This window comes from Pongo abelii, chromosome 6, assembly GCF_028885655.2.
Source record: "Pongo abelii isolate AG06213 chromosome 6, NHGRI_mPonAbe1-v2.0_pri, whole genome shotgun sequence".
In the NCBI taxonomy this organism is placed as follows: Eukaryota; Metazoa; Chordata; class Mammalia; order Primates; family Hominidae; genus Pongo; species Pongo abelii.
In genome coordinates this window covers 4,774,180-4,795,095 of record NC_071991.2, presented here as the reverse complement: position 1 = coordinate 4,795,095, position 20,916 = coordinate 4,774,180, and the positions used below count along the sequence as shown (strand labels likewise).

At 52.5% G+C, this 20,916-nt stretch overlaps 1 protein-coding gene across 2 annotated transcripts in view; it reads right to left on the bottom strand.

Moving 5' to 3' along the window:
* FOXK1 (forkhead box K1) overlaps window positions 1-20,916 on the bottom strand; it is an 88,302-nt gene that overhangs the window by 21,053 nt on the left and 46,333 nt on the right. For both annotated transcript variants that reach the window (XM_054545665.2, XM_024241279.3), the window contains one exon: window positions 656-841. In XM_054545665.2, coding sequence (XP_054401640.1) covers window positions 656-841 — 186 coding nt within the window. The remainder of the gene's footprint in view (window positions 1-655; window positions 842-20,916) is intronic.

The following is a 20,916-nucleotide window of genomic DNA, read 5'->3' as shown; positions in this document are numbered from 1 at the left end:
AAAGTTCACCAAATCCTGGTGGACAAATATTACTTTAAAACATTTTCAGCCGGGCATGGTGGCTCACGCCTATAGTCCCAGCACTTTGGGAGGCCTAGGTGGGTGGATCATTTGAGGTTGGGAGTTCGAGACCAGCATGGCCAACATTGTGAAACCCTGTCTCTACTAAAAATACAAAAAATTAGCCAGGCGTGGTAGCAGGTGCCTGTCATCCCAGCTACTCGGGAGGCTGAGGCAGGAGAATCGCTTTAACCCGGGAGGTGGAGGTTGCAGTGAGCCGAGATCGCGCCACTGCACTCCAGCCTGGGCAACAAGAGCAAAACTCCGTCTCAAAACAAACAAACAAAAAAACCATCTTCAACGTCCTTTAAAAAAACAAACAAAAAAACAACACAAAACCTGTGCTTGCTTTAACAAGCCCTAATATGTAAAACTTCCAGTGGGAAAAGTGATGATCAGGTAGTGATTCTTCCCTTTGTAAGAGAATTCACAGAGATTTCAGCCAGGTCCCGGATGGACGTACAACACTTTCTGTATTTCCATGCCATGTGCAGTTTTCCAGAGAGATTTGGAGCCCGGTGCTGCATACGACAGGCACACTCGCATCATCTCCCTCTCTCCTGGGGGCCCAAGGGCAGGCTGGGGGGCTGCTCACCTGATGGTGCCAGTCGGGGAGGGGACGGGGCTGACCATGCTCCGGAGGTCCGGCTCCGGGATGTGGATCTTCAGAGGGGAGATCTGTGGGTACAGCGGCCGGAGCGGGGAGGCTGGGGCCTCTTCTTTGTGGTAGAGCGACGTGAACTGGATCTTGATGGCCGTGCTGGGAAAACGGAAGGTACACCTGCAACGGGAGGAGGAGCGGGTGTGAGGCGCAGGAGGAGACTCAAGAAGACGCCAACACCCAGGGAAGGTGCGTGTCCGTGTGTCTAAGTAACCGGACCGTAACTCTCAAACCTGGGCCCCAGGGAGCAGTTTCGATGCTTTTATCAGGACACTTAGGAACTGAGACTTTGGCTTATTTGGAAGTCACTTGTCTTTCTATTTTTTTATTTTATTTTATTTTTTGAGAGGGAGTCTCGCTCTGTCACCCAGGCTGCAGTGCAATGGCGCGATCTCAGCTCACCACAACCTCAGCCTCCTGGGTTCAAGCAATTCTCCTGTCTCAGCCTCCTGAGTAGCTGGGATTACGAGCGCCCACCACCATGCCCAGCTAATTTATTTTTTTTTTTGAGAGGGGGTCTCACTCTGTCGCCCAGGCTGGAGTGCAGTGGCGCGATCTCGGCTCACTGCAAGCTCCGCCTCCTGGGTTCACACCATTCTCCTGCCTCAGCCTCCCGAGTAGCTGGGACTACAGGCTCCCGCCACCACGCCTGGCTAATTTTTTGTATTTTTAGTAGAGACGGGGTTTCACCGTGTTAGCCAGGATGGTCTCGATCTCCTGACATCATAATCCGCCCGCCTCGACCTCCCAAAGTGCTGGGATTACAGGCGTGAGCCACCGCGCCTCGCCAATTTTTTGCATTTTTAGTAGAGACGGGGTTTCACCACGTTGGCCAGGCTGGTCTCAAACTCCTGACCTCAGGTGATCCACCTGCCTCGGCCTCCCAAAATGCTGGGATTACAGGCGAGAGCCACTGTGCCCAGCCGTCAGTTGTCTTTCTACTGTGCATGAGAACAGAAGAGATATAAATATCCCCAGACAAGTGCCGCTGATGCCATCTCCCACGCAGGCTCCAGACAGACACGGCTACTTCCTGTCTGCTAGGGCAACTGCTGTGGCACCCAGGTGGGATCTACCACCTCTCAAAGGACACACTGGAAGACTGAAATAGCACGGCAGCCACCTATGCAGACATTTTCAAGATGATTCCCTGCCACTGCCTAGAAGATGTGACAGAAGGAGCAATTCCACCCCTGCTCGGGCAGGCGGGAGTCGCAGAAAGCGTGCATTATCCACCCAGAGCTTAATGGACTGGCTTCACCATCAGTTCTGGGCTTAAAACCGTGAGCCTCGGTTTTTCTACTGGAGACGACCAAGTGCAAACAAAGCCAGCCACAAGCGTCAGAGTCAACACCAGTGTGCTGTGAACAGTATCCAAGGTTCATCTGGCTTGAAGAAACTGCCACCTTTTACAAAGCCGAGCATTACTTATCCAGCTCACCTTTCAATTTCTAAACTGATGAGGCAGCAACTATCAAGTTGCTAACTGCAGGACTCAGTTAAAAACAAAACAAAACAAAAACAAAAACAGAAACAATGTAAAGCAGCAGCCTGCCCACACGGAGATAAGCAACGCTGGCTGCCAGCGCAGCTGTTTGGCAAAGGCTCTTGTTTAAAATTGTGGGAGGTGGGGTAAGAAAGAATGTACATAAGCCACCGGTGATAATGCGCTTTTCAGAGTACAGAAGGTATTCAGGACAGGCAAAGTGATTCAATACTTGAGAGATGCTAAGGTCTCTTGTAGTGGAACCTGCATGAAGCACCAGGCTGCTGGGTCTATGCCTGACTGTGTTTTTAAACATGCGGCAATGTTTAAATAGTAAATCTACCTAAAATCCTGCATGGACATGTGCAAACATCCCTCTTTCATATGAAAGTCTCTTTGCTCTTCGTCAAAGCATTTTTGAAAGACAGGACTGAGGAGCAGGTCAGAGGGTGACGAAGGGTGCCTGGCTGTCAGCAGGGGGTCCTCTTGCGTCTTCTTCCCAGGGACCCGCTTCAAAGGAAGTGACTCAGCATTACAAATGTGCGGCTCCTCCCATAGCTCTGCTAGCCAGGCTGTCCACATGGAAGAGAGAAAATCAGGCACTTAAGCTGGCTCAACTGGGCCAGTCCTGATTCTCCCCGAGACACTGGTCAGAGGAGGGTGGGCCTCCCCAAGGAGGCCGGGCCGCATCGTTCAGCGCCAGGCACTGTCAGGCCTGTGGGCACCAGGTTTCTATTTCCAAACACAAAAGGGACTCTGAGACTGTTTCCAGGATGAGAAGCTGTCTGGGAGGCACGGCCCAGCGAGTGAATCTTGGGGGATAAGGGTGGGTGGTCGGTCACCCCCAAGGTTCAGAAGGGCAGCCCAAGGCTATTTGAAAATACTCCACAATTTTGTCCTCTTAAGTCACATTGCGAGGAACGTCTGATGTCCTTTACACTTTCTTCAGTCCAGCCCAGTGGAGATTTCCTGCATCAGTATTTTGACTAGAAAGCTCCATTACCCATTTTCTTTCTTCTTTTTTCTTTTTTTTTTTTTTTTTTTTTGAGACAGAGTCTTGCTCTGTCATCTGGGCTGGAATACAATGGCGCAATCTTAGCTCACTGCAACCTCCACCTCCTGGGTTCAAGCAATTCTCCTATCTCAGCCTCCTGAGTAGCTAGGATTACAGGCACGCGCCACCACGCCCGGCTAATTTTTCTATTTTTAGTAGAGATGGGGTTTCACCATGTTGGCCAGACTGGTCTCGAACTCCTGACCTCAGGTGACCCAACCATCTAGGCTTCCCAAAGTGCTGGGATTATAGGCATGAGCCACCGTGCTGGGCCACATCACCCATTTTTTTTCTCTCTCTTTTTGAGGCAGAGTTTGGCTCTTATTGCCCAGGCTGGAGTGCAATGGTGCAATCTTGGCTCACCGCAACCTCAGCCTCCTGGATTCAAGCGATTCTCCTGCCTCAGCCTCCTGAGTAGCTGGAACTACAGGCATGTGCTAACACGCCCGGCTAATTTTGTATTTTTAGTAGAGACAGGGTTTCTCCATGTTGGTCAGGCTGGTCTGGAACTCCCGACCTCAAGTGATCCTCCTGCCCTGGCCTCCTAAAGTGCTGGGATTACAGGCGTGAGCCACCACACCCGGCCTTGCATCATCCATTTTCTAAGATGCTCTATGAAGCCCAAGGGCTCTTCAGTCCTGGGGGCTGTTAGCTTTTGTGGGTCCCAGAGCCGACATCCACCCAAGCTCGTGTCTGAGGATGGGCCTGGTGTCCCTGACCTAGGGAAGCAAGGAGAGAGGTTTGGGGCCAGCATCTGGCTGAGGGTCCAGGCAGGGGACCTAAGGTGAACTCCAGCTGTGAACGACGGTGCTGAATGAACACAGTGTCCATGTCTGTATCAACACATGCACACACACACACACGCATGCACGCACACGCGCGGATGTATGCACACACATGCACATGAACGCACACATGCATGCATGCACGCACACACACCCACGCACACACACCTACCCATTCCACCAGCGCTGGACACGATGGCAGTCATGACGACAAATGTTTAAAGATAGCTTCTATGGCCCTTGCCATTTGTCTCTTTTCTCCAGTTCCCTCAACCACTGCAAATCAACGAAACAAACCATGTTCTCCTATTTGTCAGAAGGGCACAGTTGAGACCTCTGACTTTCTGTGTCGTGAAAGTCCCTGTGTTAATATGGGATCGGATCACGCTGCAGCCATCAAGGCCAAGTAGAAAGAAGATGTGGCTTCTGGCCCATGACTGAGGTCACAAGAAGAAGGGGATCCTGGAGATCGGGGTTTGGATATTAAGACATGAAGAGGTGTTTTTTGGTAAGACATTTGCACACACACATGCGCACACACGCACAGAAGAGGAGCATGGTCCCCCTCTGGACTGGTACCTGAAAGCCAGGTACCAGCCAGAGCCCGTCTGACCTTGGGCTAATCACTCCCCAACTCCAGTGGGGTGGAAAGGCCTTCCCAGGCTTGACTTCTCCCCTTCAAAGAGCAAATTGTAGCAGGAATGAGAGCCGTAAGGTGTGGGGATTTGTGACAAAGGTGAACGCCACCAAAAGAGAAAATTGGTTTAGAACCACTCGATCTAACCTCTCTGCGCTTCCATGATGTTTGCTAAGAAAACAGAATGGTTGGAATAGAAGACACCATCTCAAAGGTGCTTTCCAGTTCAAAAACCTGATTATAGGCTGGGCACGGAGGCTCAGGCCTGTAACCCCAGCACTCTGAGTGGCCAATGTGGGCGGATCACCTGAGGTCAGGAGTTCGAGACCACCCTGGCCAAAAGGCAAAATCCCCCTCTGTACTACAAATACAAAAAATTAACCAGGCATGGTGGCACACACATGTAATCCCGGCTACTCGGGAGGCTGAGGCAGGAGAATTGGTTGAACTCAGGAGGCGGCCATGTCAGTGAGCTGAGAACGTGCCACTGCACTCCAGCCTGGGCAACAGAGCAAGACTCTATCTTAAAAAAAAAAAAAAAAAAAAAACTGATTCTAGATGATATGTACATAAATATTGAGTTTTCAGTAAAACAAAATGATGTTTTATAGGACAGGCAGGGATCTAGGGATCTAATACCATCTATAGATCACAGACAATTTCCTACTGTAATAGTAGTTTTCCAATTAAAGTTTACCAATAAATATTTTCATAGTATCTGCCGTAACAGTGATTGTCCTGAGGCAGGTGTCCTCGTTACTAGGAGGAGGAGAAAATGCTATGAAGCATGCTACTTGATTTTATTTTATTTATTTTTTGAAAAAGAGTCTCGCTCTGTCGCTCAGGCTGGAGTGCAATGGTGCGATCTCGGCTCACTGCAACCCCCGCCTACCAGGTTCAAGGGATTCTCCTGCCTCAGCCTCCTGAGTAGCTGGGATTACAGGCACGTGCCACAACGCCCAGCTAAGTTTTGTATTTTCAGTAGAGACAGGGTTTCATCATGTTGGCCGGGCTGGTCTTGAACTCCTGACCTCAAGTGATCCACCCGCGTCAGCCTCTCAAGGCTGGGATTACAGGTGTGAGCTGCCGCACCCGGCTTGATTTTTAAATAGATGTTTCCCCAGCGTGCTCACGGAGTTTGCCAGTTACATCTCTCCCTGTAATATCTTGATGGAGGTGCAGGACTCTAGCTGGAGTTTGAACGGGCACGTTTTGCATCGTGAAGGTGCTGCACAGTGGTTTAAACCCAGCCACACACACTGCTGGTCTTGACCGGTGGAGATTCTGCTAAGGTTAAGTGTGTCCACAGGGTAGAAATCTCCGTCCACCAGCCCGGCAGAGAGGTTCCTGTAAGAGCAAGTGCCCATCTGTGGAGGAAATCTCTCCAGAACATTCTTGCCCGACTTAGAAAGGAGCTTAGTGGTTGCTTAGGGCTGGAGTGACGGGTGGAACAGGCAGCGGGGATGGAAAATGACTAAGGGCTGCGGGACTTCTTTCTAGAGTCAAGACAATGTTCCGAGGCTGACTTGGTGGCTGCGCAACTCTGCGAATGGCTGAAAACCACGGACTGGAACAATGGAAAGGGTTAGTTGTAGGGTATGTGCAGTCGATCTCAGGCAAGCTGTTTTTGGGGAGAATTCTTGCCTGAAAGCTCCCACACTGAGGGTCTACTCCAGCCCTGGGTTTTTCCCAGGTCCACCCAGAAGCTGATGGCTCCTGGAAGTTGGGCCAAACTGGTGACTTGGTTGGAGATGACACTGCCTGGCTCAGCCTCAGACCACAGAGCCCTCTCTACACAGCGAGCTGGAACTGGCCACCGCTCCACCAGTGCTGAGCCCGAGTGACTTGGGGCATGTCACGTGCCTTCATTCCCATCCCCTCCTTAGGCCACGAATCCTACCACCTGCCCGGCCAAACAGAAAGCTGTCAGGAAAATAAAAATAGCTCACTTAATTCTCGATGATATAAATATAAATACAATTGTCATCATTTCAGACACAGAGAAATAACCAGAGAGGGAAGGAAGAACCCGTGAAAGCTTCCAGAGGCGATTTTTAAAATGAATGTGACAGATCGCTCCTGTCCACTGCTGTCCCCTCGCCCCGTCTCTCCCAGCAGAAGGATGGGTTTACTTTCTGGAGGGGGTGAACCCGAGGCCTGGACGAGGGCACCCGACACAGAAGCAGCAGAGAGTGACATCTCACACCAAAAATAGCCCTGTGACCTGAAATTCTGCAGGAGGACCGGAGGCTCTCGGCCCCCCAAGCTTCCAGAGCTGAGCCCAGCTGTCAACAGACAATGGCCCAGGAGAAAAGCCTGAGACCCAGCCTTCCTGAGCCCCCCATGAAATCCCAGGGAGGGAACCCCATGCACCAATGCCCACACACACTTGGGCAGCGGGAGGGGTGGGGGGCCGCCTCCCCTTCCACAGGAACAGACACTTGGGGAATCTCCCCATCAAGGAAGACAGGGACTGAGGCAAAGGAGTTTGCGGGGCGCGAAGGAAGCAGATGATCTGGGGAGCGGTGGAAGCCACAGAGCATCTCATCCTCCCAAGGAGGGAGCGTGCCCTGCACCTGCCCACCAAGGCCAGGGCCACAAGAGCCACGTCCAGGGGAAACAGGAAACCTTGCACAGTTTAAAGTGACTCAGAAAACGTCAAAAGGAATAGGCTGGATGAGACCTGTCCCAGGAAGGACAAAGAAAACAGGAGCTTCAGAGGCTCTGTCTGGGAGGCCTACGGCTTGAGTTAGAGTCACCCCATACAGGCTGCTCCTTCTCAGCAGCTCCAGGAATGCATCTGCTGTCTCCTAACTGCTGTGGAGTCGCGTGTCTCCTAGGAGCAGGGCTGCGCGGTCACTAAGGTTAAAACACAGGCATTGCTTCCGTGGTTAGGGGTTGAGGACACGGGTGACGAGCTGGAAGTCTGATGGCCTTCCCTGCGCCAGGTGAAGCTTCACCCGCGGCACCTGGAGGGCAGACCCTGCGTGGCCAGCACCTGCCACCCAGAGGAGCTCTGGGGGAAGTCCAGGGTTGGCACGTGCCGGGAGGTTCCTGTGGCTTCCACAATCCCTTGGGGCTGGTTATGACAGCCAGAGAGAGGACGTCAGCCGGAGGAAAGACCAGGGAACGGCTCCCACCGTCCCACCCAGCCTGCAGCTTCGGGGACCTCAGAGCAGCCACCACTCCCGTGAGAGACACAGCAGACCCAAGAGCAAGGGCCAGAAGACGCCAGGCCGGTTTTCACGAGCGATACCTGCAGGATGCAGTTCCCATGAGGACACTGGGCAGCTTCCTGGACTGTGGCTGAGACTGTCGTTCCCAGAGCACCTTCTCTCCTGCTTCTATAGCAAACATGGAGACAGAGAAACGCCCACCCAACTGAAGACCATGTTTCTCCGCCCCTCTTGCAACCATGAGACTATGAGCTGGTCAATGGGATACAAATGGGTCATGTCTATATGAGGAACCAAGGGCCTTCTTCACTCCTCCCCTTCCCAATGGCCGGATACTGCTGTGATGGCAGGTGCCGAGCAGCCACGGTGGGCCATAAAGGCGCACTGCATAACGGGACAACAAGCAACGTAATAGAAAAAGTCTGGTGCCTCCAGGTCATAGCTGACATTAAGATGGTCACGTGTGGCTGGGCATGGTGGCTCACATCTATAATCCCAGCACTCTGGGAGGATGAGGTTGGAGGACTGCTTGAGCCCAGGAGTTTGAAACCAGCTTGGGCAACATAGCAAGACCCCAGCTTGAAATAAAAAAATAATAAAATTTAAAAAAAAAAAAGACCGTCACGTAAAAAAGAAACAAACTTGGTGCTTGTTATTTTTGACCTTTGTTGCAAAATCAAAACTACATCCTAACTGAAAGAATCCAGGAAGAGGGTGAAAAGCCCCAGAACAGAAGCTGTGCAGGAGCCCAGAGCTGTGCAGGAGAGAGCCAGGGCTCTCAGGAGATGGTTCCCAGGAGAACTGAAGGACAGGAATGTCGTGTTACCCAACTGCTGAGCGGAGTTCTAGAGGTGTGTCAGCATCCAGAGATCAGTTCACAATAGGTACAGAGAACGCTGGACGAGTAAGAAGATAAAGAAACTGCGCTACGGGAAAGAGGCACACACGCAAGGGGCGTGCGGCGTGGACCCGCGGCTCCCGGATGAGGAGGGGCAGCAGGAGAGCCAGACCCTGTCTTCTCTAACAGAAAGCCATGTGTGTCTACAACAGGGCGAAAACTCAGTGAATAGCAGCTCAGACTGTTAATCAGGATGCTTTAAAAGCCGCTGCCTCTGCGAAGTGAGACCTGAGGACTTCTGTTTGAAGCCTTGTGTTACTATGGCCATTTAAAACTATGCATATTGGCTGGCGCAGTGGCTCATGCCTGTATCCCATGGTGGTTCACACCTGTAATCCCAGTGCTTTGGAAGGCCGAGGCGGGAAGATCGCTTGAGCCTAGGAGTTTGAGATCAGCCTGGGCAACACAGTGAGATCCTGTCTCTAAAAATTGTTTAAGAAATTAGCCAGGTGTGGTGGCGCACACCTATAGTCCCAACTACTTGGGAGGCTGAGGAGGGAAGATGGCTTGAGCCTGGGCAGCGGAGGCTGCAGTGGACTATGCGGTGAATGAATGAATGAATGAATGGAGAACTGTTGGCACCAGGATCTTTGGTCAGTCTCTTCATGCACTGGCCTTGTTTCCCTCATCAGCGAAACTGGGGTAATGACGGTGCATATTCAGAGTTCTTGTGAGGACTGAACAAACGATTCCAAGCAACGTCATCAGATGCACACAGGGCGTGTCACACATAAGGAGCCCTCGCTAAATACTGATGCATGGGGGAATATGGAAACGTTTACAACAGCTTGATAAATTCAGCAGCAGACCAAGTGGAACAGTGCAGCGGCTCATGGCAAGGGAGCTGAAGTCAGACCTGCCTGGCTGGAGCCTGGGCTGCTCAGATGCCCTGGGGGCACCTGGGCAAGTCACTGGATCTGAGCCCCGCTCTGGCCAGCCCGGCCTCCGTGTGGCCTCAGGTCTCCATGCGGTGAACATCAGTCCTGACCGGACGGCTGGCACATAGCAAGCGGTTACTGAAAATTTGCTTCAGTTATTCTTGTTATTAGACAAGGACTGGAAGGAGAAATGAAAACAGCCCTGGATAAGGATGGTGTTATAGCAGGCTTCTCTCTTTTCTTTTCTTTTTCTTTTTTTTTGAGGCAGAGTCTCGCTTTGTTGCCCAGGATGGAGTGCAGTGGTGCAATCCTGCAACCTCCACCTCCAGGTCCAAGCGATTCTCCTGCCTCAGCCTCCCGAGTAGCTGGGATTACAGATGCCCACCACCATGCCCGGCTAATTTTTGTATTTTTAGTAGAGACGGGGTTTTAGCATGTTGGCCAGGTTGGTCTTGAACTCCTGACCTCAGGTGATCCACCCGCTTTGGCCTCCCGAAGTGCTGGGAATTACAGGCATGAGCCACTGTGCCTGGCCACCTCTCTCTTTTCAAAAGGTCCTTTAAATGTTGCTACCATGTCCTTGAAGAAATGAAAGACTCAAGAATGGGAGGCAAAAGCTGTTACATACTTCATTAACAGGTACTTTCAAATTTTGCAGGCTGCAACGCGTCTTTAGGAAACCCGATAAAGTATTAAACCTGGCTCGCCTGGTTCTGCTAAGTGGTTTGGCTCTGAGGCAGGGGGAAAACGTCCTGCAGGGCCCAGGCCCCCAAGAGTCTCAAGGGAAGGCTGGGGAACAACAGAGCATGACTTGCAGGGATGCCCACCCACCACTTCGGAGGCCCTTCACTGCCTCCTACCAGCAAGTTCTCTGTGCAGGCACAGGAAGTCAGGTGATGGTCCCAGGGTGGGTCACGTCAGATAAGGCCTGAAACTGGAATGCCAGAGGCCCTGCAGTTTGCTTAAACTCCTCCAAGAAATAAGACTGTTCAGCAAATGGTTTTGATTTTTTGTAGACAGGGTCTTGTTATGTTGCCCAGGCTAGTCTCGAACTCCTGGCCTCAAAGGATCCTCCTACCTCGGCCTCCCAAAGTGCTGGGATTACAGGAGTGAGCCACCGCGCCCGTCCTCAGGAAATGGTTTTGAAAGCGTCGTTAACATATAAAATCCCCAAATCAGAGAATTCTGACAACCTTAAATTTTTTAACCTAAAATACTGTCTTTCTATTAAAAATGGAAGGCATTTATTTATGACACCCACAAAACGAACACAGGTGGCTGCGGCCATAGGCGCCTCTCTGTTGTAGAGACCCCGTCTTTGCCAGCGTGCTAAGAGCAGTACAAGGCAGTGAAGGGACACAAGTTACAGATGAACCCGCAGCAAGGACGTCTCAAGTGTGGCGGCTTCGGAAAATAAGACACAAACTCGAAGGCGGGGCGGGGGCTGGGTCAGCAAGGTCCCTGACAGCAACACAAACGTCCATCCCCTCCCCGACAGACAGAACTAGCACTGGTGCCTGCAAACCACGCCCTCTCCACTGGGCCTGCGTCCCTCCTCCAGGAACCAAAGCTGCAACCGTGACTCCACTTTTGGGTCCATGCCGCAACCTTGTTCTCCTGAGCCCCACGGCTGACAGCGGTGGCAAGCTGGGTAGCAGTGTGGTCAGGGACACAGCTCTGAGCCTGCTCATCACGCACCCTGGCCGAGTGTACTCGGCTCCGGGCCCTCCGTTCTCGCAGTGACAACAACGTGGGGGTGTGCGTGGGGTGTGTGAATTAAAACACGGTAACAGTTTTAGTGTTTATAAGTTCTTATGTGTTCATAGGGCCTAATTTTTTTAAATAGGGAGAATGCATCTATTTTTGTAATCAGGCAAATAAGCATGTCCTATTTGGAAAAAGAAAGTGAGATACTCAAGCCCATACGCCGAGTCGGTGACACGCGGTGAAAATTGCAGACAACGGTCTGACCGAAGCCGGGCTTTCTTTTTCCTTTTCTTTTTTTTATTTAAATTTTTTCGACAGAGTCTTGCTCTGTCGCCCAGGCTGGAGGGCAGTGGCTGGATCTCAGCTCACTGCAAACTCCGCCTTCCGGGTTCAAGCGATTCTCCTGCCTCGGCCTCCCGAGTAGCTGGGATTACTGGTACCCACTACCAGGCCTGGCTAGTTTTTGTATTTTTAGTAGAGACGGGGTTTCACCATGTTGGCCAGGCTGGTCTCAAACTCCTGAGCTCAGGGGATCCACCTGCCTTGGCCTCCCAAAGTGCTGGGATTACAGGCGTGAGCTGCCGCGCCCAGCCAGGGTTACTTTTTGAAGCTGAAGTCTCGGCCTCTGTCTCAAGAAGACCCTGGAGGAAGGTGGCGAGAGACCTCACTGAATTAGGATGGAGCCCCACAGAGGCGGCCAAGCACAGCCATGGCCACCCACCCTCCCTGGGGCTCAGGTGTGTGTCCTGCCGGGTGGGGCTCCCGGGGCCCAGCAGTCCTGAGCACCCCACGGCAGCACGGGCAAAGACGGCACCCTCGGTGTTCACAGCTCCTTCAAAATCACCCCCCTTTCCCTTCGCGGAAGCAACGCTCATCTGGTAGGTGACTGCTTCCCAATCCCACCATGGGGACCCGCGGTGACTCCCACAGCTTTACTCTGCGGAGGCTAAGGGACCCCCAGATGACTCACACGGCCAAACGGCGGTGGCCCCAGCGATCTGCATTTCTAGCAGACATTCCACTCCCCAGACAACCCTGCCTGGCCCAGGAGAAAGCCACTGCCCGCTGCTCCCGAAGAGGATCCTGAGGATCGGAGATTAGGCTGCGAAATGACCTCCGCTCCCCACCACGCTGTGTGGCTTAAACAGAAATAAAAAGATCGCGTAAAGATGGACTGGACTCTTTAAGACAGCGGACACAGACACAGCGTTCTGCAACCCTCTGGGGCTGACCCGGGCAGAGCTTGCTTGCGACGAGCAATTCAAGTTATCTTCCATCTTCTGTCTCTACGCTGATTTAAGAAAACGCTTCTGGGAAGTCAAAATGGCTTAATCTGCAGATCTCAAATGCTGTCCACAGTCATTCCACGCAGTCATTATTCACTGGCCACCTGACTGATACTAAGTACAAGATGCTGGTTTATCTGCGTAGACTTTGCGTCCTCTAAGACTGTTCCCCAGGGTCCCCTTCTCTATCTAGGCCGCCTTCCTTGAATTCCCACACTCACTCTCAGGCCCGACTTAGGAGGAATACGTTTTCTTTTCTTTCTTTCTTTCTTTTTTTTTCAAAAAGAGACGTGGTCTCACTGTGTCACTATGTTGCCCAGGCTAGCCTCAAATTCCTGGCCTCAAGCGATCCTCCTGCCACAGCCTCCCAAAGTGCTAGGAGTATAGGCTTGCACCACCATGCCTAGCTGGGAGCAGGTTCCTGGAGGAGGAGTCCCATCTGCTGCTGGTCTGTTCTCCCCACAGCACGTGGCTCCCACAGGGCAGAGGGTCAGTACACACACAGCACGTGCACTTTAGTGCACACGAGTAAGAGTACATAACCATGCAGTTCTTTCAGGAATGTGGAGTCTCCCAGGAGGTAAATGCATAGAAACAAGTTTATATGTGAGGTGGAATGAGCTTAAGGCTCAACAGCGGCACGGCCGCAGCCGGACAACCCCGAGGACTGAGGGTTAAAATCTGGGTGCTCTTTGGAAATTCCAAAAACCACAGAGAAATGATTAGACTTTTCTGATCTTGGATTAACCTTGAAAGGACAGCAACAATACCGCCTTTGCTGTGTTAGGATCGATGATCCAAATAATCAGAGAACGTTTGGCAGGCAAGAAAGTCGTGTCACATCTCCACTGAAGGCGGGGGGCTGCCAACAGGACTGCCCCAAATAGAAGCTTCTGAGCCGGTCCCGGCTGCCATCCAGGGCCAGGGCAGTCCCCTGGTTGCTGTCCTAGTGGCCCGGCTGCCCGAGGTCAGTGCCACTAAACATGGCTGGGGGAGGGCCCCTGGAACTGTCTGTGCAGTGATCGATATCTGTCTATACCAATGCCAATGCAATCGGCAAACACACGCCACCGACTGTCTCCATTTTACAGGCCACTTTTCCTCCCCTCCCGAAGGACAGGTGTCCAAGCACCAATGTGAGGACCACAGACAGACCCAGGAGAGGCTCAGGCGTGGCCACAGGAGAGGTTCTCTGGCAAACAAATTATAATCTCGTTTACTCTGGTAAAGTGTTTCCTCCGTGTGCTGGTTCCCACCCAGGAGCGAGCACTCTGATGTGACCTCAAGGAGTGACGGGCTAGTGGGGCAGGGCCCAGTCTGCCGCGGGGACGGACAGCAGGCCGCCCTCAGCACTGAAGCCTGCAAGGAGAAACACCGCACTTTAGAACAACCTGCAAAATCAGGCCGGGTGCCATGGCTCAAGCCTGTAATCCCAGCACTTTGGGAGCCCAAGGCAGGAGGATCATCTGAGGTCAGGAGTTCGAGGCCAGCATGGCCAACATGGTAAAACCGGTCTCTACTAAATATATAAAAATTAGCCGGGCGTGGTGCTGCACGCCTGTAATCCCAGCTACTCCAGAGGCTGAAGCACAAGAATCACTTGAACCTGGGAGGCGAACGTTGCGGTGAGCTAAGATTGCACCATCACACTCCAGCGTGGATAACAGAGTAAGACGCCCTTGCCAAAAAAATAAATAAAATTTTAAAATAAAGTAAAAGAATAACCTGCAAACCTTAACATGAAACTCTATAATAATAACAGGCTGGGAGCGGTGGCTGATGCCTGTAATCCCAACACTTTGGGAGGATCACTTGAGGCCAGGAGTGCAAAACCAGCCTGGGCAACAGAGCGAGACCCCGTCTCTACAAAAAAATAAAATAAAAACATTAGCTTGGCATAGTGGTGCATGCCTGTAGTCCCAGCTACTCCAGGAGACTGAGGCAGGAGGATCACTTGAGCCCAGGAATTCAAGGCTGCAGTGAGTTATGATTGTGCCACTGCACTCCAACCTGGGTGACAGAGCAAGAACCCGTTTATAAAAAAAAAAAAAAAATTAAAATTAGTAGTTGACAACTAACATCTGCTATTATTATATATACCAGGTACTGTGTGCTAGGCACATTAAGTAGATTAACTCACCAAAATATCCCACTTCTCTGAACACTCTGGTGATGTATGAACACATGGAGTTTGAGGGAAAGCGCCTGTGTTATCATTTGCCCCTATGAATAGAGTGGGCAAAAAGAGAGGACTTGAGGGCAAAGCAGCTGCCGCCCTGCAGAGGGGAGAAGAAACAAGAGCGACATGGCAGGCCTGAGCTCCTGCTGTCTGTCTTCTGGACTCAGGCACCTCCAAGGCCCAGGCCCGGTTTTTTTTTTTTTTCAGATGGAGTCTCGCTCTGTCGTCCAGGCTGGAGTGCAATGTCACAATCTTGGCTCACTGCAACCTCCGCCTCTCGGGTTCAAGCGATTCTCCTGCCTCAGCCTCCTGAGTAGCTGAGACTACGGGCACACGCCACTGTGCCCGGCTAACTTTTTTGTATTTTTAGTAGAGACAGGGTTTCACCATGTTGGTCAGGCTGGTCTCGAACTCCTGACTTCAAATGATCTGCCAGGCCCAGTTTTGCTAAAGTTGGTGGAGGAAACGCTTTCAGAAGCAGAGGGCAGAGCCCAGGAGGGGCCTGCCAGGAAGGTGATTGCCATCCCGCCACGGCCAGCTCCAACAGATGGTCTGCAGCACGGGTCTCATCGTTCCTAAGTAAAAGCATTCGTTGGCCAAGAACAAGAACGTTCTAGTGAAACACACGGAAGCCTCCTGTCCCTCACCACACAGACATTCCTATCCAAATTCAAAGTTATTTATTTTAACACTTTCCCTTTAGATACCATCTTTGAAGACAGTGGCAAAGCTCAAGAGAGCCCCCAAATGCAAACCCCAATCACATCCCAACAGAGAGCAAAAGGTCTTCGCTGCCTAAAAAAGAAAAAAAAAGAGTTCTGTTTGTTGAAAGAAAACAGGGACAGTGTCTAAATGGCTTGACAAATCACTTCCTTGCTTCAGCCACCGCAGCCGAGCTCAGCACACCTTCCTAATATGGGGAATCCCACCAGGCCCAAACACACACCCCCACCAGCCAGAGGCCCCAGCCCACGCCCAGCACATGTGCCCCTGGCTCCCTACCCCTCTGAGCGCGGGCACCTCGCCTGGCTCCCAGCCTGTTTCCCTGAAGAACTGAAACCTACAGGGCAGCCCAGCCCAGGCAGCCACGGCAGTTGACGGAGATTGAGAAATCACATGTAAGTGGCATCGCCACCCACTGGGCCAGTCTGCAGCCTGGGTGTGTCCGCTGCCAAGCGGTAGAGCTCCTGTCCTCCCAACACAGCCAAAGGCCCGGAGCATGGGCGAGTCCCGGCGAGTCAGTTCACAAAGACGGGCCGGAGGGGCCTAGCCGCGCGAAGGCAGTGAGGTCCTTGCTCCTCACTCCTGCGGACGAAAGAGAAAGCAGACATCTGGCCCCGGGCCTCTGCCTGTGGGCAGGAGGCCGTGTCCCCCTGGCTGGCTGGGCTCCTGAGACAACAACTAAGCCCAGTTTCACTTTGGGCAATAGCAGTGAAAAAAAATCCAATGACATCACCCCCACTGCTTTCTGAACAAAAGCAGCGCCCCCGACTAGGCTCTGTGCTCGCTGCATTTCCCGGAGCCGATGGGGTCGGTGCTCCAAGGGGCGTTCTGGCCTCTTGGGCCAAAGCCTGGGCACTGCTGTTCTCAAGAGGCAGCTCCGATCTACCCACGCGACCCCAATTTTCAGTGCAATGAAACCAATTCAGAGAGAGAACACACGCCTGCAGGAACCGCGAGCGTGCACAGCACAGTGAGGTTTAGGGCAAGGTGGGAACGGAGGGCGCTCGGGGTGGCGGGTGCACCGCGCACGGATGGGCTTGGGGGAGCTCCTGCTGGGGACAGAGGGCAGCAGGCAGGGTTAGGAGGGCGGAGCGCCCCCCAAACCCACTTCTCCTCTCCCTGTCCCCACTATTTTTCTGTGTGGCCACGCATTCAGCTGAAAGATGACTTTCCTGCTCCCCTTGCAGCTGGGGGCCAGCAATGCAAAGTGGGTGTGGCCTACAGCACAGCCCTCGTGGGAGTCTCTGAAGAGGTGGGCAGAGAGCTACCCAGAGGATCACCACCCACCATCCCTCCCTCCTCTCTCTCGCCTGGAATGGAAACATAATGACCGGGGCACCGGCAACCATGCTGAAAACTGAGGCCACCTTGAGACTTGAGACAGAAGCTTCACAGACCAGTGGAAGCAGCCCGGCTGTCTGCTGAGCCCAGAGCCCTGGCCTGGACCACAGTCTAGGATGGGGGCCGTGGAGCCATGCTGCACACACACACACACAACAAGGCACAGACCCCTGATTGACACATTTGGACAAAATAGAAATGCTTGGCTTCAGAGAGGGAAATAAGTCAGAGCTCCCCACCGAAGAAAAAGTGAACTCTGAGCCAGGCACAGTGGCTCACGCCTGTAATCCCAGCACTTTGGGAGGCCAAGGCAGGCGGATCACTTGAGAACAGGAGTTCGAGACCACCCTGGCCAACATGGTGAAATCCGTCTCTACAAAAAATACATAAATTAGCCGGGCGTGGTGGTGGGTGCCTGTAATCCCAGTTACTTGAGAGGTTGAGGCAGGAGAATCGCCGGAACCCAGGAGGCGGAGGTTGCAGTGAGCGGAGATTGTACCACTGCACTCCAGCCTGGGCAACAGAGGAAGACTCCATCTCAAAAAGAAAAAGAAAAACAACAACCCCCAAAACACAAACTCTGGATGTGCACAGAATCCCAGCTGGGAGCAGGGAGGTCTCGGGCACTGCCTGGTGCGCAGCCAGTCAGAGCACCAAGAGCTGCTATGGCAAGATCATTACCATGTTCACTCACACAACTTAACAATCCAAAGTACCAAAAGCCCTCGAAAAAGTAGGCAGCAGAAGACGCAGGGTCATTTAAGGTTTTAAAAATCGAATAGGCTGAGCACAGAGGCGCACGCCTGTAATCCCAGCACTTTGGGAAGCTGAGGTAGGAGGATCGCTTGAGCCTAGGAGCTCAAGACCAGCCTGGGCAACATAGTGAGACCCCATCTTTACCAAAAATACAAAGAAGTCAAGCCAGGTGTGGTGGTGCACACTGATAGTCTCAGCTATTTGGGAGGCTGAGGCGGGAGGATTGCTTGAGCCCAGGAGGTTGAGGCTGCAGTGAGCTATGATTGCACCACTGCACTCCAGCCTGGGAGACAGAGCAAGACCCTATCTCAAATAAACAAACAAACATTGGTAGTAACTGTTTTGAGAGAAAGGAAAAGCTTCCTGCACTGCTGCAAGTCTCCACGCTCAGTCCTGTGCCGTGGTGATTGTACCACGGCAAGGAGGGACCTGTGTTTGTAGAGGCACCGTGGGCTGACGGGATGGATGGACCCGAGAGGCGACAGGAAGGCACGGGGCTGCATTTGCTATTTTTAGTCTGCAACATTATTCAGCTGAGCAAGATTATTCCAAGATGGTCCCTGAAGGAAGAATGCAAATTTAGTCAGCTGGGAACGTCCAAAAAAAAAAAAAAACCCCCACAGAAAACAAAAACAGCTTTGAGAAGACAAATTAAGCCAATGTTTTCAGGCAGTATTTACCAACAAGCTCTTTTGCTATATTTGTCACTCTGGAGTCAGGCGGCAGCCACATCCTTTAGGGTCCAGGCCCACTTGCTCGGTGCTGAGCCGGGGGACGTGCAACGTGCAAGCCGCCCTGGGTGTCCACCCACCCCACGGGTGCCTGCGAGCAGGTGCCCTGCACCCAGTGCTTTGAAGCTTGCTCCGCTCACAGCCACGGTGTTGGAGTGAGCACGGTGCCATTACCATCATCGTCAACAGGCTTGGGAATACCGGTTTTTGTTCGGGATCACAAGCCAATACAGGTGGTGTGGGGATCTGAACCCAGCGCTGCCTCTTGTCTGGATCTCGGGTCTGAAGGTGCCTGCATCGGCCACCTGCTCCTGGGGGTTCTTCCTACAATGACTGCCCTGCCTCTGACCACACCATCTCCCATAGACAGCTCTGCCCACAGGCACCTCACCTGGATGCCAATTCTGCGGGAACTGGAGCCCAAACGAGAGAGGGATGGAGAAGGAGCAGAGACGCAGCAGAGGGCTGTGGAGGCCTGTGGCCAAGGGGGCAGCAAAGGAACAGAATTCCTCAAAGCCAAAAGCCATGCTGGGCGGTTGACTCTCTCCAGATGTGCACCCGAGCATCTGAGATGGGTCTCCTACAACTTCCTCGTTTCACCCAGGGAAAATCCCGTTTCTCAGAAAACACTGGAGACAGCACATGAATGTGCATGAGTGTGCGGCTGACGTGCATGTGTGCCGGTTGTGTACGAGTGTGCCCGTGCTGCAGGCAGGCGTGTGGTTAACAGGCACAAGTGTACCCGTCCCAGCATGCTGGCACCGTGCTGAGGCCACTGGTACTCAGCAGCGCACTGCCCTGCCGTGTATGTCCGGCACCACCGCCGCTTGGCCACGGGACCTCCTCTGGCCAGGATCTCACAGAAGGCCTCTTCACAGGAGAATGGTTTTTAAGCCTAGGAAATACAGACAGCCAAAGTACGTAAGAGGCAACAATGGGAACCTGGGTAAAACCTTAGAGAGTTTCTAGAACAACAGATTTGGGAATCTGAGGCAGGGACGCTCAGGAAAGGCAGAGAATGCAAAGCCAGCTTGCATGGTGCTGGCACTTATTTCCAGGTGGCCGTGAACATGAAATCCAGCATCTGCTGAGACACAGATACCTCCTGCCCCGCCATCTTCTGAATCAGGGCAGGATGTGACCAAGAGCCCAAGGCCCCACCAAAGTCCCCTCCTCAAGCACGTCCCGCCCACAGGCAGGAGGCCGCTGGGATGGGTGGAGGATATGGGATGCAGTGGGTTCACCCGTCTCACCCCGGCTGCCTCCTCTGGGAGAAAGTAACATGGCTGTGCGTGTCCCCGTTACTGCTGCACGAGAAAGGGATGCATTTACATTTGAGAAATCTAATCTGGAAAAACAAAACTCAAATATTAAAATGAAAACAAGCCGGGCGTGGTGGCTCACACCTGTAATCTCAGCACTTTGGGAGGCCGAGGCGGGAGGATCACGTGAGGTCAGGAGTTCAAGACCAGCCTGCTCAATAGGGTGAAACTCCGTCTATACTAAAAATGCAAGAATTAGCTGGACGTGGTGTCTCACGCCTGTGATCCCAGCTGCTTGGGAGGCTGAGGCAGGAGAACTGCTTGAATCCAGGAGGCAGAGGTTGCAGTGAGCCAAGATTGCACCACTGCACTCCAGCCTAGGTGACACAACAAGACTCTGACTCAAAAAAAAAAAAAAAAAAAAAAAGAAAGAAAAAGAGAAGAGAAAAGTCCTTCTTAGGCTGCCATCTGTGAGTTCTTATCAGTGGAGAGCTAGAATTATTCTTATTCTCAAAGTTTCAGAAAAAGTTCTTTCTAAAGTTTAGGTTAATTGACAGCCGACGGCTGGAGATTAGAATTCAAGGCATTTTACTGAGCCACTCTCACCTGCAGGAAACAGGCTGGAGTTCGCAGGGAACGGTCGCTTCTCACCGAGGTCATCAGAAAGTTGCACCATTGTGGGCTGCAGCAACACAGGGCCAGGCCGGCAGCTCAAGGCTGGGGAGCTCCAGGGGGTTTCCAAGGCCCCTGTGCATTGCCACACACAGGCAAAGCCCCCACGATGCTCAGGATCCAAGCTCCAGTCTGAGCTGCTGCATTGAGCCAAGTGTGCAGACTGAATGGAGAACCTCCTCCAGGGCCCTGACACGCAGAGGGAGGCTGCTGACTTGGGAAAGCACTTACGGTAACAGTGACAGAGTAAAGCAAGAAAGGGATGGGGCACAGAGGGCCCATGCAGAGAAAACTACAAAACTTAACTGAAGGACAAAAAAGACCTAGGTAAAAAGCTAACTTTGGGAGGCCGAGGCGGGCGGATCACATAAGGTCAGGAGTCCGAGACCAGCCTGACCAATACGTGTGTTGAGTTTTTTTTTTTTCTTTTATGGATCCCCGTCTATACTAAAAATACAAAAATTAGCCGGGTGTGGTGGTGCACGTCTCTAATTCCAGCTACTCAGGAGGCTGAGGCAGGAGAATCGCTTGAACCCAGGAGGAAGAGGTTGCAGTGAGCCAAGATCGCGCCATTGTACCTAGATCGCGCCATTGCACTCCACCCTGGGCAACAGAGTGAGACTC